The 26,198-nt window shown below is 42.1% G+C and overlaps 1 protein-coding gene across 10 annotated transcripts in view; it reads left to right on the plus strand.

The window, feature by feature from the left end:
- tfeb (transcription factor EB) overlaps window positions 1–11,841 on the plus strand; it is a 30,715-nt gene extending 18,874 nt beyond the window's left edge. For 7 of the 10 annotated variants that reach the window (XM_056398623.1, XM_056398649.1, XM_056398628.1 and 4 more), the window contains 8 exons: window positions 1,743–1,841; window positions 2,055–2,243; window positions 2,984–3,073; window positions 6,979–7,096; window positions 7,298–7,354; window positions 8,024–8,099; window positions 8,206–8,362; window positions 8,453–11,841. In XM_056398623.1, coding sequence (XP_056254598.1) covers window positions 1,743–1,841; window positions 2,055–2,243; window positions 2,984–3,073; window positions 6,979–7,096; window positions 7,298–7,354; window positions 8,024–8,099; window positions 8,206–8,362; window positions 8,453–9,019 — 1,353 coding nt within the window. In that variant the 3' untranslated portion in view covers window positions 9,020–11,841. The remainder of the gene's footprint in view (window positions 1–1,742; window positions 1,842–2,054; window positions 2,244–2,983; window positions 3,074–6,978; window positions 7,097–7,297; window positions 7,355–8,023; window positions 8,100–8,205; window positions 8,363–8,452) is intronic. The other 3 variants (XM_056398606.1, XM_056398596.1, XM_056398615.1) reach the window with 3 other exon arrangements.
- The last annotated feature ends 14,357 nt before the right edge of the window (window positions 11,842–26,198 follow it).

The following is a 26,198-nucleotide window of genomic DNA, read 5'->3' on the forward strand; positions in this document are numbered from 1 at the left end:
GGTAGATAAGAGAGGTTTGACATGTTTCGTGATAGGACAGACAGGAGTGATGTAGATAGTCTGAGTCAGACAGGGACAGATAAAGCTGAAGTGACATTTTACCCGATTCCAAAGATGCCTGTGCATGTCCTTATCTTTTATGGTGTATTTTTGTGTGTGTGTATATGGGTTTGTGCAATACACCATTATGTGCTTGTGTGTGTTGCTTTATGGTATTTGAGACCATCAATCTACAGTTTGTATGCACTGATAACTCTGTGGGGCAACTTGATGTATTGACAGTTTACTCTGTGTGCATGCATGTGTGTGTGGGTGTTTGTGTGGAATCTCATTGTTTAGACTTGTCAGTGTCTTTCCCTTTCATGGCATAGATAAGATGAGCTGTCTGTCCATCAGGCCCATCGAGGCTGTCATACTTCCTGCGCTGTGTTTCCCAAGACTTCATCTGTGCTGACAGAGCTGGGCCAGATGGGTCAAATACTTATGACTGGATACTTGTCCCTTTCCCTTATGAGACCCAGTCTACTGACAACCAATCGTGTATTTATCCAAAGTGTAAACATTTGCACTTAAATAAAGAGATATGCATATACACAGTAGACAGAAAAAGTAGGAATATGAAGTTATTGCAAAGTTTCTGCTTCAGATATAATCTGGCTGGGGGTTTGGAGGGCAGAGGAGTTGAATCTTTTCTCTGTAGTAATGTGGAGCAGTCCTGCTCTCTACTGAGCTTTACTCTTTGATGTGAAGGAATGAGGCCGGCCCACTGCTCTTTGTACACACACCAGAGGAATTATTGTGGCTTTACCCCTGTAGGCACTACCACTCACTTAATGCTTCCGTGCCCCAGTCTCATCACTGGGTTAAGGGACAGGGATAAACGAGTGTGTACATCTGAATACTCAATGTGTTTTTATGTCTTTAAATGACAGTGAGCAAATAGCTTGTAAAGCACACTAAATGTGTGTATAATTTAAAATATAATTCTGATGATAGCCCTGTGGGTATTGATGAGCAGGTACCATTATTTGTTTTGTTTTTTTTCCACTTGGGACTTGAGTTGTGCCAGAGAGAAAAACATGCTGAAATCTTTGGGTGGATTTTCTAAAAGTAATGTTTGCAAAACATTGATTTCAAGCATAAAATGATGCGATTGATGGCCTTCATATAAATGCTAGTGCTACTATAACCTGACTTACATAAGCAGCCTTAGCTATAAGAATAAGAATACCTAGATTAGATGTTTTTCAAAAACATAATGAATGTTTTTTACACACTGTATTGTCGATGTTTTTTATTATTAAATCCTTTATTTAAACTGATAGTCATTGAGATCGAGATCTCTTTTCAAGAGAGACCTGTGCACAAAAATAGATATATACAATTTATACATTTGCAGAGACACACATGATATGATGATAGTCTGACCTACAGATGAATTGGTTTATTGTCGTCTGTGACAGGTTTTTTAGGTTTTTACATCTCCCAGCTTAAGTTTTTTTTCATACTTCATACGTCATATTAAAACCCCTGTAATATTTGTGAGTATATAACTTATAGGCTGACAGTCCCTGTATTAAAAGAACTGTCTATAACCTGTATGTTCAACCTCCACCAAACCAGTCTTCAAAAATAAATCATTAACAGAATCAACAATGAATTGGATCAGTTGGATTGGATGTGCAAAATCAATAATGGAATAAGAATTGATCAGGTATTTTTCCTGTCCATCATTCATACAGGTACAGACCCACCTGGAGAATCCTACAGACTACCACATCCGTCAGTCTCGGAGGCAACAGGTGAAAGAATACCTGTCTACCACCTTTGCCACCAAACAGGTACCTGTCTGGATGCCGTTACCCAGTAATGTCCTGTATATATCGGTTAATGCTTGTCTGTCTCATTAGATCAGTTCTGTGTATAAATGGTCTGTCCCGTTTTTGTCTGGTTTGTCAACAAAGCACATGCAGTATTCAGTACTACTATGTCCGCACTCAGTCAGTCATTAACACCATCATCACCCCTCTTTGTCTCCCTCTCTCTGTCATTAGACGGTCCAAGCAGTAGCAGGGCTGATTCCACCCTCTCCTCCCACAAACATGGGACCCACAGGGGGTTCAGCGTCTGCGCCCCCACCCCTCCAGTCCCCACACATGCGCACCGAGCAGCTCATGTCTGGCAACAGTGCACCCAACAGCCCCATGGCCATGCTCAACATCGGATCCAGCCATGAGAATGAGGTAGACGCCTGCAAGTCTGGGTGGACAGTGGCATAAACGTTTATTCCTGCTCATGTTATAAAGTACACTTTACAAGAACCAGATTGAGCAAATATCCCTAAAATATGACTTAATTATACTCTATATAAAATTATGAGGATTGAATATTACCCCCAAAGAGACATTATCGCTACATTTTATGAAAGCATCATAATGATTTAATTGGTCTTTGGTAGGCTGGAGAAGCGTTTGTAAATGCACTGGTGTTAATCTGTTGTGCGTACAGTAGGCGTGTGGATGAATGTGTTGACTAACTTGCAATATATGACTCTGGCTATCATTGGAATTTAAACGCTCCATTATGGCCTTGCAGCAGTAATTACAGCTTAACAAGTGACAGAGAAACTGCAGAGTGTAAGGCCCTTTGAACCTGACAGACTTTGACCAACTCTCCGACGACGACGCTCGACCTCACTTCTTTCTCTGCCTCAAAAAAAATTGTTTTACCAGTTAGCCTCCATGACATAGAAGTCATCTTTTCTCTTGAGCGCCTGCACCTGCAGGCAAGTCCCTGTGGAGGCCTGCATGCCATCAGATTTTAGATGCTTTAATACACGTATGAGCAGCGAAAGTGTTTTCCATGTGGTGTCTTCTTAACATTCAGATTGGAAAGTAGGTGCCGTCCCTGCTTTAAAATGAGACATTGTGGTTCATGAAGCTTTTCAAAACCACATAGGTAACACTGCCCTGCTTTTTTTCAGATGGATGAGGTCATTGATGACATCATCAGCATGCAATCCAATTATGATGATATCCAGGCATACATTGACCCTGTCCAGATGCCCAACACAGTAAGTAGTGCCAAAACAGAAGATCCAAACACACCTTGAGGTGCACTTTTAGGAACACTTCAGATTTATTGTCTTTTATATGACAAATGTACTTTGTATCCAGCTGGCTCCTATTTCTGTCATATGGTTTAGTTTGATTATCACCATAGATTTTACGCATAGGCAGCAGCTTATATGTCGAAAATGATCTTTTCCTTTGAAGAATACTGTAAAAATACGTATTTTAAGATACATTTAAAATAAGTATTCAGGTAAATTATTGATGGAAGATTATTCTGATGGTAGTGTCCAATACAGTTCAATATTGGAGATAAATATTGATTTATATTGTTATTCACCTTATCAAAAACATTTTCAATATAAAATATATAAAATATACTGATTGATAATGACTTACTTGCAGATATTTTAACTTGTTTTAAGGAAAGTAATATTTTTAAGACTTAGTAATAGGCAAATTACATAATTAAAGAAACATTTTATGCTTTGTACTGTTTGGTTGATAGTATAAATTATTAGGAATACATAACAAATCTTAATGTAATATATCATATGCATGCATGTTTTATATAGGTTTGCAAGGGTGTACACCATTAATGCATCAACCTTAAAATTCAACACTAGAATTCCCAAATGTTGTATTGTCTGAATATATAGTTCTCTGAAACCCTAATCGGCTTCAGTGCTTATTTTGGATATGCCGAGTCATCAGTGCTCAGACTTTGGCTTTTCAGCAGTTCCTATAACCACTGCTGCATCTATATAGTCTCTCCCTCTCCCTGTCTGTCTCCCTCCTCATTTAATGTCAGTGTTCCTACTTTGTGTTGCTGTTACTAGGGACATTGGTGGTGTTCGTACAGTTGTTAATCTTGTTAAACCACTGTTTTCAGCTGTTGCTCTAAACTTGCTCTCTTGGTTGTCAGTCTCTAGTAGCATGTCCCCATTGGAAGAAACAGGTTAAGTCTTTATGCACTCATATACACAAACACATACACACATGCAAAAGTATATAATTAACTTAGACCCTAAACATTCCATCCCTAAACCATGTTGGACACAGTTAGAAACTGTAGGGAAGGCATGTTAGATGAGGACTGTACAGCGCTTTGTGTTTGAGGGAACAAACTCAGAAAATTAACAATTAAACTGCCAGCAGTTAGAGATCAACTTGTTTACAAGACATTCAGAGAGAGAGGGAGGTGGAGAAGGAGAGAGGGGAGGAAAAGAAGGGAGGAGGGAAAGGGGGATGAGGGCAATTTGTGCAAAGGGAAAACAGGCTGAAAGTCCAGTTAGGGGAAAGTTCATTCTTGTTTGGTGGGGAACAGAGGTAGAAGAAAGACGGCATCGGTGCTGCTGAGGTCATTCTCCGGGGACTGGGGCGACAGTGCCAGAGAGAGAGCTGCGTGTGCTGCTTGTGCCTGCAAGTGAAGAAGAAAGAGCACCGACCAGGCAAGGGAAGGAGTAGAGGATGAAGGAGATGAGTAAGACGTATGCCATTGTGGAAGTTATTGAAGGAGAACAGATTCAGCTGGTAAGACAATGAAATGCTGTTGTTTGTAAAACTGCTAAATGTGAGCTTTGGTTGGTGTTGTAGGAGTTGGCTTCCATTCACAATTTGGACTGATGCAGTGGCAGCTCTAACTCCCAGCCTCGGGTCTCTGATTATAAGATGAGCCATGGCAGGGGCAGTGGGGTGGAGGTTCCGTTTTTTCATGTTTGTGTGTGGATGGATGTTACTGCACTGGAATCAGGATTTTGTCCCGGGTTTGAGTTGATGTTGACGATAATGTTGGGGTCTACCCTGCTGCAACCACTTTGTGTGGTCTGGCACACTGCTTCACAGCTCTCTCTCTCTATATATATATATATGTGTGTGTGTGTGTGTGTGTGTGTGTGTGTGTGTGTGTGTGTGTGTGTGTGTGTGTGTGTGTGTGTGTGTGTGTGTTTGAGAGAGAGAGAGCTTTATCTGATAATATGCCCTCTATGGTTGATTGGGTTAATCAGAGTGAGTGTGTCTACATGCATGTGTTTGTGTGTGTGCATGTAAAACATCAGACTGATTAGATTAGGAGATTGATCAACCCTGAGGATGATCAGTGTGTGGAGCTAGCACAATGGATTTAACTGAGACAGAAACTCAAACCAGAGCTCAAATATTAATAGGGCTGCATTAACAGGACATATTACTGATGCTTTGTACAGTTTGATATGTAGAAGTGTTCTGTGTTCAACCACACTGGAAACAATACTCAGAGCCTGACTCCCAACTGACAGAGCAGTGAGTAAAACTCACCTGCTAATCCTGATGCGGATTAAAGCAGCAAACTCCAAGGAATTCTTGGAATCTCAAAGTTTAGTAAAAGCCGGGAACACCACTGAATACCAGGCACAAGTGAGCAGCTCCACCCTTAAAGGTGTGTGTGTGTGAGTGTGTGAGTGTGTGTGTGTGTGTGTGTGTGTGTGTGTGTGTGTGTGTGTGTGTGTGTGTGTTGTCTGTGTGTGTGTGTGTCTGTGTGTGTGTGTGTGTCTGTGTCTGTGTGTGTCTGTGTGTGTGTGTGTCTGTGTCTGTGTGTATTGATGGTTACACTGAGCCATACTGAGTCCCAGTCATGCTTGCTTGTTCAATTGAGTTTTGATGGTTTGGTGAGAGGCAGGACATGGAGGAGGCTGGGAAATAGAGTTTTGCTGATAGAGTGTGTTTTTGAGTTTTATATTGTCATCAGAAAACATGAAACAAGCATAACGGGGTGAAGCATTGTATTGTTTTTATATGGGATTCTGTCACTTATCTTGATGCACATAATTTCTACAACAGTTGCTAAGTCAAATTTTTCTACAAATGATGTTTGAAGTATTCAAGAATGTCGTTTGAAAACCACAGTTCCTGTTCCTATGCAGTCCAATGTTATTAAGATCAATTGGATTGTTTAAGATGTTATTTTTCACACTTAAACGGTGTAACATGCAACGTAGTGTATCAATATTGGAAGATCTGGTTACTGCGAAATCACACAATATAATTTTCTCTGACAGCATATAATTTACAAACAGAAGTCAACCTGCAGATGTCTGTGTGTGTACTTATGTGTGTGAGTGTGTTTGATCTCAAAACTCACACAGTAGCCAGCAGATAAGGTATCTTTTCCTTTGAGTTCTTTATCTTGCAGGCCTCATTAGCAGCGTCACATTTGCCCTCGCTTCAGGGAGTACGACACGGTTGGCAACAAGGCATAAAAAGTCTATCGCACTCATTAAACCATACAATTAAAAAGAAATCATGTCTTTTTAGGAGTCTATACAAAACTAAATCACAGCCGTTACACAACGTCTAAAGTGCAAGAGTTAGGAGACCTCTCCAGAAGTTCAGAGGCAGGAGAAGGCACAGGAGAGAATCAAGCCATAAAGAGAGATAAGACGGATAGCATGATAGTCAGTCATTGCTGCGTGTTTGGCAGGCCACTCTCAGGTGTGATATTATTGCATTATCTCCTGCTATCTGCTCTTTACAGCACACTAAACATGAACACTGACTTTAAAGGTGCTCACCAGGGTATGTGGAGCTGTAAATGGGTCGTCTACAAAACGGAGAGAAACGATTTGGATTTAACACCAGTTTGACCCAAGTTTAACTCATGTCAGATTTTATATTTTTATTACTTTTTTAATTTGATGAAGTTCATCATTCAGTCTTCTCATATCATGGTTAAATCAGAAGTAAAGTCACTGCATAGAGGCAGATCAATGCTTTTCCACTTTCCTTGCTCCTTTTTTATTTGTATCACAGGGGTTGATGAGCTGCAGTTGTGTAGAATTTTTTTAATTGATCAAAGTAAATGTCGTGTAGGTTTTTTTCTAAATGTGTGTATTTGTTGTGTACATGTGTGTCTGTTTGCATGTGTCCCCAGCTCCCTCTGTCCAGCAGTCACCTGGATGTGTATACAGGTCCTGGGATGAAGGGGCCAGCCATTGGTATGACCAGTAACTCCTGTCCTGCCAACCTGACCATCAAACGAGAACTGTCAGGTGCGGAAGTCGAAGTTTTAACATTAAAGTAACAACTATTAAGATGTTATACAAGTTATACAGAAGTTTGTCACTGAGTGGATCTAAAACTTTTGCTTCTACCTTGTCCCGTATATTAATGTTGTGGTGCAAACTATTGAAAAACTGCTTCTGTTGAGCACAGTTTCAGCCATTAGTTAATCACTTTTTGTTATTGCAAAGACACAGAAGCCCGTGCACTGGCCAAGGAGAGACAGAAAAAAGACAACCACAATCTGAGTAAGTCTTTCCCTCTGCATGCTCTTTGCTCAAGTTCTCTACCTCCTTTTGTGTTTCACACCCCAACATTATACGTGGACTTAGAAATGTACGAACAGACAGACACACGCACACACACACACACGCACACACACGCACAATAATCTGTAATCTGTCACTTGCAAAAACAGTTTTATACATCCCTGCACTGATTTAGCTGACATAGTGCAACCAGTGGGTGGATGGTTAACCTGATCGTTTCTGCTGTTCTGGCACTTAAGTGTAATTGCCTGTGACACTGTGTGTGTGTGTGTGTGTGTGTGTGTGTGTGTGAGTGTGGGGGTGTGTGTGTGTGTGTGTGGGGGGGGGGGGGTGAGTGTGGGGGTGTCTGTGTGTGTGTTCGTTTGTGCCTGAACATTTGTCCCTTATTGCCCTTTACTGTATATTTCCAATATACACTGATCTGTACTTTTATTATATGCACTACATTGCCAGCTGCCCGTCACTGTCACTGTTTGTCGATGCTGTACATACTTGAAAATTAGATTCCAAAGGCCACAGCCTGGCTTGCACAAATTATCTTTAATGCATTTGATTCCTCTGTTCCTCTATACTATTGTCTTCATAATGTATTTTCCTTTATCTCTTCCCATTTTATCTCCCCCTCGTGTCTTCTTTCCTCTTTAATAGTTGAAAGGAGGAGGAGATTCAACATCAATGATCGTATCAAAGAGCTGGGCACCATGATCCCTAAAACCAATGACCTGTGAGTTGCTTTGCAGTGCTCTGTTTTCAGCATAGATGAAACTGTTGAATGAAATCAGTTACCGTCAGTTATTCACATGTGGAAATTGCATGTGTGTACTTTACTGTGTGCATAGGGATGTGCGCTGGAACAAAGGCACTATATTGCGAGCATCTGTTGAGTACATCAAACGCATGCAGAAAGATGTGCAGAGGACCAGAGAGGTGGAAAACAACTTCAAAAGGATGGAGATGGCCAACAAGCAGCTGATGCTACGCATCCAGGTAACACACCCACACACACACCCACAGAAACACACAAACACAGCAAATACACTTATAGTGATGATGCTGCCCTCTGCCCACTGTGTGTAGGAGTTGGAAATGCAGGCTCATATGCATGGTCTGCCCAGCAACTCTCCCTCTGGCCTGAACCCGACTGACCTGATGGCTCCTTATATAAAACAAGAGACTAGCCCAGAGGAGAAGCTTTCTCACCCCCAGATACAAGCCCACCACCAGCCCCAGCACCTACCCCAGAACCAGGCTCAGCCCCACCAGCACCACTTCCTCCCGCAAAACCACCTCCAACCTCAGGGCCAGGCTCAGCCTCAGCCCAGGCAGCTGCCACCGCTCCCCCAACACCTCCAGCCTCAGCCACCCATTCAGTTCCCAGCTGTAGGCAGCTCCCAGCCCTTTGACTATGCCCAGTCGCTGGACTTGTGCGATGGGATTCCCGGCTTTTCAGACAGCATGTCGGGCCTGGCTGACCTGGGTGGACTGGACGTCCATGGGAGGAGAGGCGAGCTGGGCTTCCTGATGATGGACGAGCCCTTGTCCCCAATGGGCGGAGACCCGCTGCTCTCTGCAATGTCCCCTGAAGCCTCGGTCGACTCGAGCCGCAGATCCAGCTTCAGCATAGAGGATGGAGACATACTGTAGACACATGCATACACACATGCATTCATACAAGCACACGCGTGCACATGCAGAGGTTTCACAGAAGGTGCAGTAAACATGCAAACAGCTTGAAAAGTGACAGTTCATCAACGCAAACTCTTGACACATGTACAGCACATACAACAGAAAGAAATCAGCCACAAAGACATCACATCAGCACAAACCCACAACATGCTGCACATACTATACACATCACGCAATTTGAACACACACCAACGACACTCATTTGTGGTACAACTATCTGTTAATGGTACAAGCAACAGAAGGTGTTCAGTTCTCACACAGCTGAAAACATTGCGTATAGTGCAGCCATCTGCGCGCACACACACACAAGTGTGTGTTAGATAACCTGAGCAGCTTGAAACTTTGCCCAACAGACTGAGCGTTTACAAGGGGTGAACCAACACTGCCAGGTCAGGAGTTATATAGCGCACTTGGCCTTGTTTCCATAAAGGTGGCTCTGAATGATAATTGAACAAGGGACAAAAACCAGCAGTTAATTAGATTGAAGTTATCAGATACAAGGACAACCGAGCGCATTGTCTCACTCGATAGAGGACAAGTTATTTTCCCCTTAACATCAGCCTCTTTTAGTAACCATAAATGATTGAATGAACGATAGTGCATAAAATGAAAGTAGCTTTATGGTCCTGCATGCATAATTTATCTTAAGGGGGATGCCGTCCGTTCACATTGTTCATTTCCTCAATCTGTTATTCCACAGTTTTCTTTCGCCATAAGCGCTAGCTGTTTGGTGTCTGACAAAGATCTGTTTTCATTTATTGTATCTATCCCACTTATAGATAGAACTGGTGTCTCCTCACGAACACGTACACATGCACACGTACACACACACACACACACACACTGCTGTCCCTCAGTTTCTCCACCTTTAACATTTTACACTCGTGACATTTATCCACAAGCTCTGTAAAGTGTGTGTTGACTTTGGAAAGAGAGTAAAGAAAGAAAACCGTTTAATGGTCTTCAAAAAACAGTGTCATCCAACTCTATGAGGTGTCAAAATACTCAGGTACTGTAACAGAATACACAAGGAGGATCGTTTTTAAGTAGAAGCAGATGATAACCTGAACTGTGTCACGGCCGTAACCCCTATCAATGTGCCTTTTGATTATTGCAGCTGCTGCTCCTCAAAGGTATATTTTCATAGGTTAGAGGTCATGACCAGGGTTTAGATTTAATATCAAGTTCAGTTATGCCTGTAAATGCTTTAGAGTTTGCTTCTGTACCAGCTACACCCTTATTAATGGCAGAGATAAACAGTAAATGTTTCTCTCACTCAGTGACTTTGAAGGGCTTCTACCAGAGGCCCAGATGAATGAAAGATTGAGTGACAGGGTTTGTTACTGCAGAGAGAGCAAGAGAGAGCAAGAGAGAGCGAGAGAGAGCAAGAGAGAGCAAGAGAGAGCGAGAGAGAGCGAGAGAGAGCAAGAGAGAGAGAGAGAGAGAGAGAGAGAGAGATAGTCAGTCCGAGCTGACAGCAGCAGCAGTAGTTGTAGTAGTTGTCTTCACACAGTTGCATGCATTCACACTCACATTCGGTTCACAAACAGGCAAGCTAGATGCCCGCCCAGTACACACACATGCATTATAGTGCTCACACACATACATACACATACATACAGTGCGGTGTGCCTTGAGGCTGTTTTCAAATCAGCACATTAACAAGTCTCCTGTGCTTCAGTCTCTCCCCTGATGAGTCGGGTGAAGCTGCCAGCTGCAGAGGTAAATCACAGGCCTGCTGTTCAAGCTGCCATGGAAAGGGAACCTGTTCTCCCACTGGCAACTGATGTTAATGCAGTGGCTAGGGCAGGTTGAGTTGTACCTGAGTTGTATCTCTGCTGTGGTGAACCTGGGGCTTGGCTTTGATTTGATATAGCTTATGATCAGTACTGATAAAGGTAGAAAAAAAACTTTGATGGTGATTTTTTTGATTAAAAGAAGTGTTTGTTTTCTTTATTATAGTTTGTTGTTTATTTTATCTCCCAAAGCACTGGAAACTATATTATTGTTTTGACTTTGTACATTGAAGAATTATGAAATAAGATTTATTTCAGATATTTTATGCCACTAAGCCACTTAAATGTATTTTATTTGTATTTGTTGTTTTAGTTTTATTTCAGTTTTATTCCGAACCTACCCTTTCTTTTCAAAGCCATTTTCAAGTACACTGTAAAGACATTTATGCCACTAATGTTTCATTGGGGAAGGAGTGGGCAGCCATTTATAAACTTCCAGATTTCAAGTGACTTTGGAGAGATGAAGAGATTATGTACATTTATGATGCCATTTTTATATGATTGGGATTTTATTTTTCTCTCTGTTTTAACATTGAAATTTGGAGCCAGACATAGATGAAAGGTGATTTTTTTTTTTTTTTTTGATTTGATTATATTCAAATTACTCATTTTATGAATGTAAGGTTTACCAGTGGTTCTGGTCAGATTGAAGCAGGCTGGCATTTTCGCCATACCTCCTTCCTCCCTGACTTTGGTTTCCTTGGAGACCGTAAAACGACTGACTTCACTTAAACTCTGAGCCGAGGAGTTGTGGTTGCCATGGTGTTGTATCACTGACTCTACGTTAGCTTCTGTCTGTCTGCCAGAGTTGTGCCTTTTCCCGATCAGCCACAGTTTGACTATTGTACTGTCACCCAACCAACACTCCAAAGAGCTGCTCAGGCCTCCTCTACTCTTCCACTAGAGGGCGCTCTGCGGAGCAAACTACACAGGGAAAAGTGGTTCAAATTTTACTGAGAATATAAAATGTTTTACCAGAAAACATTTGCTGGCTTTTTGTGTTTTCTTTTTTCCTTTATTGATGTGACTTTGTGTGTGTGTGTGTGTGTGTGTGTGTGTGTGTGTGAGACTGTATGTTGCGGTAAAAATTGACTTTTTTGTCCATTTGGGGACAAAACCTGGTCCCCACAAGGTCCCCTGAAGTCTGATACTGAAAAGATGTTTTCACATCTGTCTGCTGAAGAGGGAACATTTCTCTGTGCTCACCTTAAACTTCAGATTGACAATTACCCACAAGAGCATTTAATGACATCACAACTGGTATGGAAGCCAGTCGATGTCCAATATGCAACTTAAGCAAGTGTGATGTTGAAACTATAAACCGCAAGTGCACTTGCACTGATTAAAAGACCTCTTGTGTCTATATGTTAAACTTTTGAAATGAACAATATTACAACAATACATATCCATAGAGAGTGAATTTTTCAATGCAGGAGAAGGGGTTGATATAGTTTTACAATTGAGACACAAATTTATTCCAGTAATATTGTTTATGTCTTAAAACATCTCTGGAGGGGATCTTTAGCTGTTCAGTTTTTAGATTTAAAAGTTAGATTTGCTGTTAGTATCTGGGGAAAGAATGCAACAATGCAACGCCCTCCTGAATGAAAAAAAAAAAATTTGTAGCAGATTAGATAAACCCACTAAATTTTATTATATTATATGTCCACCAGGGGGCACCAGTGATCTATATTGCAGGAGATGATCCTAGCGTCTCCTTTTAACTCGCTTCTGTGATTTTACTGTCACAGCAGTCACAGAGGTACAGCTGACCTCTTTTAAATGATAAAGGACCTAATCTCACTTTTTCTTTTTCACAAATGGTTGAGTGATGCACGGCACATTTTTTTGTACAGAAAAACGGCAACAACTGCTGGCCACATTGCTCTTTTTGTTTTGCCCTGGTGAATTAAACCTTTTTAGAAGATCCCAGCATAGCAGGGCAGCATTCCCAGTTCACACCCTCAATGAGAAAATATAAAGGTCTTGACAAATGAAGTTTATTGATGCCAGTTTAATCACCATATTTTATCAGAGGTAGAGGCCTTCACATTTTACCTGCCTGCTTCTTTTGTCGGCCTCTTTTCTCCTCTTTTGCAGGTCGTTCCATCATCTCCTGATGTATTAGTTCACGGCTGCTTCAGGATGATCCATAAACCGTTTAACAGCCTTTCTTAAGTTAAATCGGGGTAATCTTATTCCTCATCCACACACATCCACACACACACACACACACACACACACACACACCACACACACACACACACACACACACACACACTCACTCTGACTGATGCCGCAGAGCATGTTAAAGTGTAGTGGTGGTGTCTGCAGCCCATCCACAGGCCCATTCTCCTGGGTCTTTATGATGCTAATGTACTCCCCAGTCTAATAAATCCCTGTAGAGCTGCAAAGAGTAGATCTTATGGCTCACTCCGATCACCACCTTTTCGCCCATCTCCCCCCCAACACACATTACCGCAGCAGAAGTGCCTGCCTTGCACTTCCACAGATACTTGGGTGGCTGTTTAGTAAGAAGGGGAGAGGGGAAGGGTTGAGACAAATCAAACATGAAGGTGCAATTTAAGAGATGCTGGCACACGAACGCAGAGTCTGGCCCTGGCATAGTGTGCGCCGGGGGGTGGAGTGCATGGAGACACACTGAGAAACTCTCATCACCTCTTTCTCTGATGGTTGGGCCCTCTTGAAGTGGGTTTGGCACGGCACCTTGAGAACCACCGCGCCTTGCAGAGAGGTGAAGAAGGGGGAAAAGTAAAATAATCACACAGGGGTTCCTCTTAGTGTTCAACAAGCAGCGAACAAGGAGCTCCATTCAGAGCCGCGGATGGATCCTCTATCGGGAGCGGGAAGAAATGACGCCTCATTCTCTACTCCAACCAGTCCCGCTTTTCATCCTTCCTCCTTCTCACCCCATCTTCTCCCTTTACCTGTTCCCCTCCTCCCCCTCCTCTATAGTCTTCTTCTGGCTGCTGGGCTTAGTTTGTGTGTGTGTGTGTGTGTGTGTGTGTGTGTGTGTGTGTGTGTGTATAAGTCCTCCCTCCCTCCTTCCCAGGGGAGCCATGTGTCACTCAGCTTGAAGCCCACGGAAGTAAGGTGAAAGGGGGCTGATTGAGCTAATTTAGCCCCTGGATGTGAGAGCAGGAAAGGCCTCACCCTCTGCTAATAGACAGACATCAAAATGGAGATGAGGGGAGGGAGGTGGGGTGAAAGGAGAGGAGGGAGGGAGGACTATAAAACCGAGACGACTTTTTGATGGATTTATCTCTTTTTGTTCGAGGGGATGTTGAGAAAACTTTTATGAACACTGTGTGACATTGTGAAGTTGGTAAAGGTTTATGCGTGTTGCCTTGAATTAAAGCCTGCTGATATTACTTATTGATCCGTCCTCCTCCATTAAGATACCGTCAATCTCAGCCTGCTTTATGATCTCCCCAGCCCTGGCCACTCGCCGTACATCCTCCCTGACAGGCAGACTGGAACTCACACCACAAATACTGGCTTTTACCACATGAATGGAAATTTGGACACTTTTTTATAGCTTCTGCAGGCATACATACTCCTGTAGGACCCGATGGCCCGCTATCAAAAAGCCTCTAATGAAGATGGCACGATGACACAACATTGATTTTAGATCTATAAATCATCAACACTGCAGATTAAAGTTAGTCCTAAAGTTTTTGGTCCACCTCTGACACACGGATGTCTTCTTGTCTACTTTGGATGTCTCCAAAGTTTTTTTAGTTTTTTTTTTTTTTTTTTTACAAGATTTTGGCAGTGCACAACTTGTTTCTTTACATACATGTGTTTCCAGTCAGAACCCTGCCCAGTTAATCTATATTGGAGCCCAGTTCAGTGTTAAAAAGGTTTGAATAAAGGCTGTCACACAGGGTAAAAGTGGCATCCCTCTGAAAGGTCGAAACTGAGTGCTCACAAACACCCATCACACAGGCAAAGCCACCACTCCTTCCTCTCTCTTTTCCTCACAGTCTCTCACTAACTAACTTGGTCACACCACCATACCTCCTGTCCTTCTTCATTCCCACCTCTGCTGCCCCTCTTTATTCTGCCGCTCCTTTGTCCATCTTCCTCTACATATTTAATACTCTTCGCTGACTCCTCTCAACCCCTTGTGCCTCTATTCCTGAAAGAAAAGGAGCTCAAATTGGCTGGAGAGATGAATAATGTCCCCGCCATTAACAGTGGCATGGCCGGATCAGTCTTTTCATGTGTGTGGAGGTGGAGAGATGAGCTGCAGGAGCGGTAAGGACTGGGTGACGGCGGTGGCGGGGGGCGGTGGGGTCTTTATCGTTCTCTCTAACTTTGCTCAGGCTGCAGCAGAGGAAGAACCAGAAGTGAGAGGATGAGTGACTTGTATGGAGATTTATTTTATATACTATAACCTGCAGAGAATCTAGTCTAGATAGTGGTTGAGAAAAGCATGGTAGTTTTGGTTTGTGTGTACATGCATATAAGCTGAAAGTCACAAATACGCATGCAGGTGTACAGCAGCAAGTTGAGTTTTAAAAATCAAAAAAACAACTGAGGCTTTGACTTTTTCGTTCTTTTGAAACAGGCATAAAAAGCACACTTTGTGAAAGCTATGGTTAAGGTTTTCCCTCCAACATCATGAAAAATAAATTAGAAATCAGTTCAGCATTGCTTCTTTATGGATGAAATTCAATTTTACACCAAAATGAAGTCCATGTATCCTTGGTTCTTACAGTAATTTCTCCCCAGATGCTATTAAGGAGTGTTTTTCCTCCTAAATGGCCAGTAGGGGGAGTTAGTGGTCCACAAGACAGTCTGGCACAGCCACGACAGAAGACAAACAAGGCCTGACTGACATTTCCTAGCGCTCAAAATGAATATGTTGTTTGGAATTGCAGTGAATGTCAACCACTGACAGAAAGAGCATCTGGTGCAACCTCTGGAAAATTAAGACACAGTGTCGTCTCTAAATTCCACCGGCAGGCTGCCCGGAAGGAGGCAAACTGTTGTTTGGTTGTTTGAATGATCAAAGATGGATTACAAATTCTGTAACATCTTTTAGTATTGTGGGTTGGTTGGAGAGGTGTTAAATTAAGCTTATCATTAATAAGAGAAATAATGCTCCTGACATACAGTTTGTCACATTTTGAAGGTTATCCACTCCATCGTTTTCCTCGGCAGTTGATGGAGTGACTGTGAGAGTGATGAGTTCTGTACCATATCCTCAGTGAAGCTTTTTTTTTCAGACTTTATCTTGAGTGGGACCTCAAATGATGGACAACATTATCGTCCTTGACCACCAAAAAAGCCATGAAGATTACTGACTAACTAATGGTCTTGCGCACAGGATTCATCCGAGCCTAAGCTCCTGAGATCTATTTGTTCTTTTGCTGTGTTTGTTTCTGTATCTGCCAATCCATCCATCCATCCATCCATCCATCCATCCATCCACTCATCCATTCATCCATCTATCTTGCAAATCCTCTTCTCTTTCATTTGGTGTTGTTGTGAGTGAGAGGCTGCTTCAATGAACTTACAATCTGAAGGTCGCCAAGATCTGACTTTTATTTTTTCCATACCTCCCTGAAAAGCAGCATAGATTATAGCCTACAGCTGTTATCACATTTATGCCCTTCTTCAAGCTTCTTTTTATTCTCATCCTCTCGTCTCGCGCCTTTCAGAGACCTGAAGATAACGGCACACAACATGACGCCATTGTCCTCCCTCTCTCGCTCGTAGGTGGAGATTTAAAGTTCTGTTTTAAAACTGCCACTGTTCCAATCCTACTTAACCCCCCCCCCCTCCTCCTCCCCTTGTCTCCCTCCTTCCTCCTGAGTATACTACCTAACCCTTCTGAACTTCAGTCAGAGTTACTGAAGACCCGGAGTACACTAGGGAGTCAGCAACACTGCTGAGAGAGAGACAGAGATAGACAGAGACTTAGCTGCCTGCTATTCTACCACTCTCTCCGGTAATAAGAAAAGTTTCTGTTCTTTTCTGTGTTACAGCAGAGAGATAAAACTAGGGATCACTCACTCTCACAAGCACTTTTGTGCACACTCACACTTACACACACACACACACACACACACACACACACACACACACACACACACACACATATATATATATATATACACGCATGCTCAGAAACTAACTCACACACATGATCTCAGACATGCACGCAGCAGAGACACACTAATCTGGGAAGGCACAAAATGAAGACACAATATAGAGACAAACTTGCACCCTCACACACAAAAGCTCCCCCCTCACACATAAAGCTTTGTGACTCTTTTGCACAAACTCATACGGACAAAAAGAACCAGGAGACTAGAGGAGAGAAAAAGAAACAAGTTTCGTCTGTAAACGGCTCGAAATCCTGATTCGAATTAGAGGGCGATTTCCACAAAGGTCAATGTATTCAGCTGATATCCTAAGAGGGAGGAAATTTAATACCCCTTTTTGGTTGAATTAATTAATTATAATATTAGGCTAGCTCTAGGGGCCCTTTTCTTCAGTGATTAAGTGAGCACATATCTTTAAAAGACTGTGTTGGTCTCTGGGGCCCTGGGCTTCTGAACCTTGGGGTGAAACAGAGAGAGATGTATTATACATGAGAGGACGGAGAAACACAGACCAGTCTGCTCACCTCCACAGCAAGACACGCCATGCTACTTATTTAGACCTTCAATAGCACTTGTCTCTCTTTGCAGAGGCGCTTCTCTGTCGCCCCTCTGCCCTCCTCCGGTCCCTTCAGTGTGCAGCTCAGCATCACTTAAGTTTAAACGTCTCAGATAACGGGTTAGTGCTCTTCCGTACCTGTCCACACTTTTGCGTTTGTGTCGACAACTGTGCAGTAAGTAATCAGATCCTTACCAAAAATGTAAAAACACAGTTGGACATGTTGAGATCATGGAAATATCAGCAGCAAAATATATTCAAGTATCAGAAGTGAAAGTGCTCATTATGCAGAACGATCGCTTTTAGGGTGTTAAATTATTGATGCATTAACCTGTAAGCAGCATTTAAATGTTGCAGGTCATCCAGGTGATGCTGAGATTAAATACATACTACAGGGTGTATTATTACTTTTTAAATATTATATTTCTCGGTGTATGATATATCTTTCATGTTTTACTTTTTTCTTTTGCATGTAAAAACCATTATGTTACTCCAGCTTTAAGTCAAATATAATAAAGTAACAGTAGCGGTGTAAAAGGTGCTATACAAATAAAGTTTGATTGATTTGATTAAACCCATCTTATTTTTTCAAAATTGTTATTCATATATTTTGTCTAAAACAATTATGTAACTACAGCTTCAAGATAAAAATATTGTATAAAGTACAATATTATTCACCTCTGAAAATGGTGGGAAAAAAACATAGAACTGCACATTATGTAAATACTCAAATAAAGTACCAGCACCTCAAGATTTTACTGAAGTACCACAAATCTACTCAGTTACTTTCCACCCTTGAGAAAAATGTCTCTTTAAACACGCATGTGTATGTACAGTCATGCGTCTCCTAGCGCATGTGCTAACCTCTGTGCTGACCCAGCGAGGAACCTCCTAGCTGTCAGTCATGTCGGACATGTGTGTGTGTGTGTGTGTGTGTGTGTGTGTGTGTTGTGTGTGTGTGTTTGTGTGTGTGTGTGTGTGTGTGTGTGTGTGTGTGTGTGTGTGTGTGCATGTGCGAGTGACAGTTCTTTGACATCAAGTCTAAATCATGGTTAGTTAATGGCTGTTCCCCTTTCTAACAGAGGCTGATTGTGGAGACAAAGAGGAAGGGCAGTGATGACAAGAAGGTGATGACAGGGTAGCAGGGAAAATGATGGGATGCTGCTTGAGGGATGTGTACATAAGTAAGTGTGTGTATGTGTATATGTGTGTGTGTGTGTGTGTGTGTGTGTGTGTGTGTGTGTGTGTGTGTGTGTGTGGTATAAACAGAAGAAATAGATGGAATAAAGTGGCTGTGTCCGCATACTGCATCCGCCTCCATAAAAAGGTGTTGTGTTGCAATGTCGATGAGTACTTGTGACTAACACACATACCCTCCCTCCTCAGTGCACCCATGTACACATACACACACACACACACACACACACACACACACACACACACACACAACCGTAGGCATCCTGCCCCCACTGCCTGACCCCACTAAACATTCAGGTACAATTAATTATTCCTTCCTGATCTAACGAACGTTGTGCACTGATTGGACACCCTGAGGGTGCAAGGGCACTATTCTAAAAACACTTTCTGGTCATGAATTTTAATCACTTCAAATGTATTGATAAATTATTAATTAAGTGACTTTAAGTGATGCCAGGTGGGCATAATTTCAGAAGGAGTAGTAAAATGCTTTTGGGGGTGAAGTGCTCTGATGTGAAAGCAGAGCGAAGGAGCTTGTTATTTTTCTCTTAAAGCAGCTGTTTTATTTAAAAGGGACTCCTCACAAAGTGTTCAACAGTCTACGGGGCTTATTTGGTCAGGCAGAAAGGATCTGCCATTTTGCAAAAATTAAGGCCATTTTTCATTCTTTGTTTAATTCCAGCTGTAGGGCTCCACTAGTAGTAGTAGTAATAGTAGTAGTAGTCTTCTCCGAATCAGATGTTTTGCTGGATTGAAAGTCTTCTATTTGGTTAGTGTGGCCTCAATCCTTATGAGGTTATAGTACATATTTTTTGGGAATTAAAAAACAACACATCAGCATTTTCAGCTCATGTGTTTGAAGTTTTGGAAGAACAAATACAGCTATTTTAAAGCTACAAAAGGCTTCAACCACACTCTTCAACATGCTTTTTTTTGGGTTGACATCCAGCATAAACTCCTCATAATATTGCTAATATTAGGTTAAAACTGAGACTGAATATGTACATGACTCCTGCTGGGACCCGGCAGGTCCAGAGTAAAAATACAGTATGTTTAAGTGTGGGTTCCAGTGTGGCCGTGCCGGTGTCTGTTCTGCATGTGCCTGCCTGTTCTATAGGTTAACCTGCCGAACAAGACCCGAGCGGGAACAGCGCAAATTACAAATTACCTCCCTTATTAGGCCTGACCCCAAATTTCCTCTCATGAATATTCATTATGGTGGCGCCCGGCACGCCAAGAAATGAATTTGCCCTCTCCTCAGAGTGGACTGTGAATAAGGAATGATTAATGGAATTCTGCGTGGTATGAATCCATCATTCCTAGGATGGAGGCTGGCCTGGTAATAAGGATCCAATTAGAGCCACAGTGGGTGGGACACAGCAGGAGCCATGGCAAGACAGACTCTATAACACCTATAACCTCACGCACACATGCACACACACACACTTACAAACACACTCGCTTATAGCATTTTTTTTTATCTGCAAATTTCATTACAAGAAATTGCGTATAAATGTACAAATTTACTACAAGCAGAGCTAAGTTTTTCAGCATTTCCTTCCCTTTGCTCCGTTTGTCTCCCTGCAGGAGAGTTTTGGGTAGCACCAAGCGGCTACCCCTCCACCTCCTTTTCCCTGTGCACCTCTCCTCTCAGCAGGGCTGCTTTAGCTCTGCTGGCACCTCCACCTTTCCTGGTTAATTTCATGTTCCGGTGCGTCCTGAGAAAAGCTCATCCTGCTGCCAAATATTTGTGTTGGGAAGACCAGCTAATCTGGAGCTGGGTACATGCTCCTATCCACATGTGCACACACACATACACACACAAGCGCATGCTGGGTTATCAGTGCACACGTTGGTTTTTGTGTGCTTGTGTGTGTGTATTTGTGTATGTGAATGAATGTGGAGCCGCTGATACCAGTGTGTATCTTCGACACTCCTGACCAGTGTATCGACCATTTGGCCAAGTTAAAGCAGATTAGCGGTGCAGCCATGTTTACTGCTGAAGTGCAACTGCTCTGTTTACAGATGAACGGAAGAGTGAGGAGATGAAGGGATGAACTTGTTGAAAAGGAAGAGATTCTTAGTTCCTGTCTCTCTTTCAAAAAAAAAAAAATCTGGCTGAGTTAGCCCTGACTAACTTTGGGTTTGTGTAAGAGGACTGTGTAAATGAAATTTATTGTTCTGCTAAGTCCATCTTAATTGAAAATAACCCATGTTTCACCTGTGGCCAATGTAAATTCCACTTCCTGGAACATCTTTATTGTCCATTCATCTATTTTCCTGTGTCCTCTCTCCTCTCCCTGGCTTTAATGAGGTGTTCTGTTCCTCTGCCTCATAAACTAAAACCTTTTAGATGAATTACATCTCCTTAAGATTCATCTCCAGCGCCGTGGCTTCTTTCCCCCTTTTATGATTGTATTTAATCCACATCACATCTTTATTCAGAACAAATACCCTGCGCATGACACCTCGCCGAGAGCACGCGGGGAAGAGGAATGTTTCGGAGAAGGTAGAGAGACATGGAGATGTGCCAGCGCGGCTCAGCCTCTCTCTGATGATATCCTCGATAAGACTTTTAGCTAATTACTGACTGCTGCCTCTGAATGCAGCTTCAGTGAAGAGAAAGGCAATGAACCTGCCTCCTAGCTCAATAGAAAGGCAGCAAGAAAAAAGAAAGGGGACGTGGCTGTTGAAAGAGAGACAGATTAACATTTGTTCTTTTACATGCCTCCCTCTGCCACACACACAATAACTTTGCTTATACTAATTAACAATTAGCAAAGACTGGTTGGCTAATTGTGTTATTGCTCCTAATCAAGAGGCTAATTACCAGAATGTCAATTTAGATTTAATTACTAAGTGCTTTGTTAATTCCCACTGAGCATAAGTTACCCTTTCTCTCTCTCTCTCTCGCTCCCTCTCTTTCTCCCCCTCCCTACCTCTCTTTCCCTCCTTCTCCCTTTCTTTACCCCCTCGTTCCATGTTGAACCTTTGGTGTGTTCTGAGGTCCTGTGTTGGGACTGTGGCTGGGGTGGGTGGGTGGGAGGGTGGGGAGTGGGTAAATACAGAGATAAATGAGGCAAGGTGTTTGAGCAGGGGGACCAAGCGGCAGAGGCATTAACGAACAGCTTTTACCGCCGGGCCTCCAATTAGCCAACTCTCTTCCTCCGACATCACAGAGAGGAGAGATCCACTAAGATCCACTCAGCCAGCCCCCCCCACCCACCCACCCCCACCACCACCATCACCATCACCCCCACCACCACCACCATCTCCCCGCCAGCCCCTCACAGCTGTCCCTAGCTTTTCTCAGACATTCACTGCACTGAACACTCACCAACACTGACTTTGAATCAGCAGGTGCACCCAGGCAATTTATTTATTAATGAATTCATTACCATTTTTTGAGCTTATAGCCTAACAGTTTTTTTTTTACTTTGTTATTAACATATATTTTGTGTGTAAGTTTGAATTGAACCTAGACTGCAATAGCGTCTTGTTCTATTGTAATGAAATTTACATTGCTAACAACAAGAAGAATAATTATCATCATAATCATCATCACCATGGTAGCCGTCATACAAGAAAAGCAAGAAAAGGGTAACAGTGTTTAAGACAGGTCTTAATTATTGTATAAAAGTAAAGCCATCCTGGAAATGTTGTAATAATAAAGGTGTGATTACTATTAACGTTGTTTTCTTTATGTTTTAGTTTTTAAAAGCTTAATCAAGTTCCTCCTCTTCTTTTTAAACTAAGGGACCATTCACATAATAATAATAATGATAATAATTATAATTACACCTTTTATTTTTATTTTCTATTGTGTCATGTGTTCTTTTACTTTGTAATGCTTCCATTCTTGCCAACGGCTTCCTTTTTTCTTCTTCTTTTTTAATTCCCTCTTCTGATCCATGAGGTGCTTCCTCACAGCTCAGGGCCTCTAACATGGATTTAATGGTCATCGCTTGTCTCTCTGCCTTTGACAAAGCAAGCAAACCACAATACATCATACAAACGTACATACTTAATCACTTTCCCAATGCGCACTACATTTGTTCTGTCAAAGAAAGCCATTTATCTCTCTTTCATTTCTTTTTTTTCTCTTTCTCTTTCTGTTTTTTTTTTTTTTTTAAATTGTTCAGCACCCTCAAACACACAGTATTCAGCGACTCTGAACATCCCATTGTTGTCAGGAACAAAATGTTTAAACACAGATCTTGTTGTGAATGATGCTTATCTAAGCGCCTGTCTCTTTATGCAGGCATCTTGTTCAGCCACTGTTTGGTGCTGTTGTCTCACAATTATTCATCCTCTCGACCACTGCTGAGGATGGGGGGTGGGGGGGGTGGGGGGGGTGAACGCATGCATGCGTGCGCGCACACACAAACACACACACGAGCACACCTCTGTCTCAAAAAGAGCAAGCGCTTTCACTCTCTTCTCTAACTGCCCGGCTCCTCATACTCCTGCCAAAATACCATAAGACAGGGTATAATATATATAATTATCCCCACTTACATTAGCCATTATGCCAGTGGAGCATTGCCTGCAGAATGACACACGACCTGTCAAGACTTCATTCACGCCATTAATAAGCGTCATTAGTGTCTGCTTTGAATACCCCTCTTGCACACTGCAGTCATTTCAACATGTCATAGATTTTAATTTGAGGGTAAAAATAGCTGTGAGGATATTATGCACTCTCCCAGCCAGTCTTTGTGGTCTTCTGATAGGGAGGAAGTTCACAGTGTGACCTTGGATTTTCTCTTTATTGGAATTAGAACCATTACTGTTCTTTAGTGCTGTGGACCAGCTACTAGCACCGAGGCAGCTATGCTTAGTGTGCTCCTTCCTTTGTGGTGTCCATCAACAGCATTCAAAATCTGAATTTCAAACCATTAGTTTGTCACAAATGACGCTGAGGCAATTGAGCAGCATCTTATGCAGACTTATACATAGCGGGTTAACTCCCCTGAATTACTTCAAAAACAGAATGCACTTTAGGAGCTAATGCCAAAGTGGCATGCTGAGAAATGTCAGCTGTTCCCACCATCATGTAATGAGTACCTTATAAAAAAAGGGGTTGTGATCTAAAAGTCAGTTTCTTCACTGATAAGAGTTGAATATTTACAGTACAAAAAAGACTGAATAAAGGTTATCCTTGCACTACAAGTTTAACTACATGAATGTTGTGCATGCATATGAGCTCTTGTTGAGGACACACACAATGATGCTGATCTGTGAAACATCAGTCTGCTCATTATTTTCCAGTCATACCATTTATTTGACCTGTCTGTCATAGGATTATAAGACAACACACATCATTTCGACACCCTCTTAAAATAATGGCCTAAGTCATTTTTTCAGGTTTTTCAGGAAACACAAAAAACTCAACAAAAGAGTCACACTTTTGACATAGGCCATTATACAACCGGGGGTAGAATTGCATGTTCCCCTCAACTGAGGATTCAGGCGATTTTACCAGAGGTGGCCAGCATCATGAGGGGGTGATTTAGGCAAAAAAAACATTTTTGTCAAAACATGACTTAGGCCATTATTTTAGGAAGGTGACGATTTATAACATTACCTATACTGTGTTTTCTTCTGTGTACTTTCAAACAACATCGTGTTTATTTGCGCAAAAACTTAAAAGAAAGAAAAGAAATGCTACAAACCTAAAGTTCATCCTGATAAAAGGCTTAGCTTTCTCACCTCCAGGGCTCGCACCAAGTAACAGGATAACTTATAGTTCAACATTTTTGGGGAATTATGCTCATTTGCTTTCTTGCCAAGAGTTACATGAAAACATTGATACCACTCTTGCATTGGTATGGTAAATATAAGGCTACAGCAGGAGCCAGTAAGACCTGAAATAGGAGGAAACGGCCCGGCTGCATCCAAAGGCAACAAAATCTGCCTACTCGCATCTTGACAGCCCATTAATTAACACATTATATCTTGTTTGTTTAATCTATACAAAAACAAAAACAACATATTGTTCAGCCTGCACCCACCTGTAAAACCACAATGTGTTGTTTTTTCCCGAGCCAGCCTAATTTAACTTCCTGTTGGCTCTAGCTACATGCTTCCCCTACAAATGAGATTGGTATCATCAAGTGTAATTCTCAAATTCTGTAATTCTCATTCTCATGTGGAACTGTTGTTAAAGTGTTTTGTACATGAATAGCCAACTTTCCTATTACAGACAGACAAACTGTCTTTGTTAAGAGGTGAAACAACAGATCTCACATGAAGACTTTTGTGTCTTAAGACTAATCATGAATAACAGAATTATTTGTAGTATAGTCATGTTTCATCATCCTGGTCCATGTCAGTGGCCCACTGTCCTTCCCTCTGACCAGAAGTTAAATAACTCAGACAGCTGATACTGCGGGTAGCTAAACCTCATGATATAAAATGTTTCACAAAATGTAAAATTTGTTTTTAAAACTGTCACTTTTTCTTTACTATGTTGTCTTACTACAGCTTTATAGGCCTAAATGTATTCACGCAGTACAACCGCAGCTGTTGGGTGGCAAGCGCCTTCATCCAGGTTGCCTCAATTAATGTAGACACAGCAGCCTTTTCTCATATCAAGTCATAATTCTGTCTTTTTAACCCAATTTGAGTGAACTCACCCACAGCAGTTTAATATATCTTTTAAAAAAAAAAGAAAATCTATATTCTCTTGAGGTAAGATGACAAAATGCTTACTCTGTTCCTTCTGCCATCCTTTTGCTGCTGATTAAGTGTTTAGAGCAAGTGTCTTTGTGTGTGCACCTATACATGCCAGTATCTCAGCGTGTCTCAGAGTGTGTGTTCTTGTTAAAATGTGTCCCTGTGTGTGCAGAACTTTCAGCTCAGGAATAAGAGACGCAGGGGAATCTCCCACAGGTACGATACGTGGAAGTGTGTGTGTGTGTGTGTGTGTATGTGTGTGTGCGTGTGTGTGCGTGTGAGACAGGGAGAGAGAGAGAGAGAGAGAGCGAGAGAGAGAGACTGTCCCACAGGTACGACACTGTGTGTGTGTGTGTGTGTGTGAGGGTGGGTGTGTGTCTCTGTGTGACTGTCCCACAGGTACAGGGAGTGTTTGAGCCTCCTGACAGGCTGTGTCTTTGATCGTTTGGTGAGTCGGTCCTTGTTTGCCTCGCCTGTGTGCAACTGCTGTAGGGGCTAATTAACCAATGAAAAGACTTAATCGCTAGAGCCTGCTGTCAACTGTACACCTTGGTTTGCTCTCAGGAATCTTTAAAAAGGGAGGTTGTGGGGTGGGGGGTGGAGTGCAGGAGGAGGAACGGAGGGGGGATGTTTTTGGGAAAGAAGAAACTTAAAAGAGGTGTTTGTTTCCTTTTTTCTTATTGAAAGTATCTACATGTTAAAATAAAATGATTAAAATGATCAATTCTGCAATTAACCACACAGTAACGTTAATGTCTTCCACAGTGAGAATC

This window comes from Seriola aureovittata, chromosome 2 (genome assembly GCF_021018895.1).
Source record: "Seriola aureovittata isolate HTS-2021-v1 ecotype China chromosome 2, ASM2101889v1, whole genome shotgun sequence".
Taxonomy (NCBI): Eukaryota; Metazoa; Chordata; class Actinopteri; order Carangiformes; family Carangidae; genus Seriola; species Seriola aureovittata.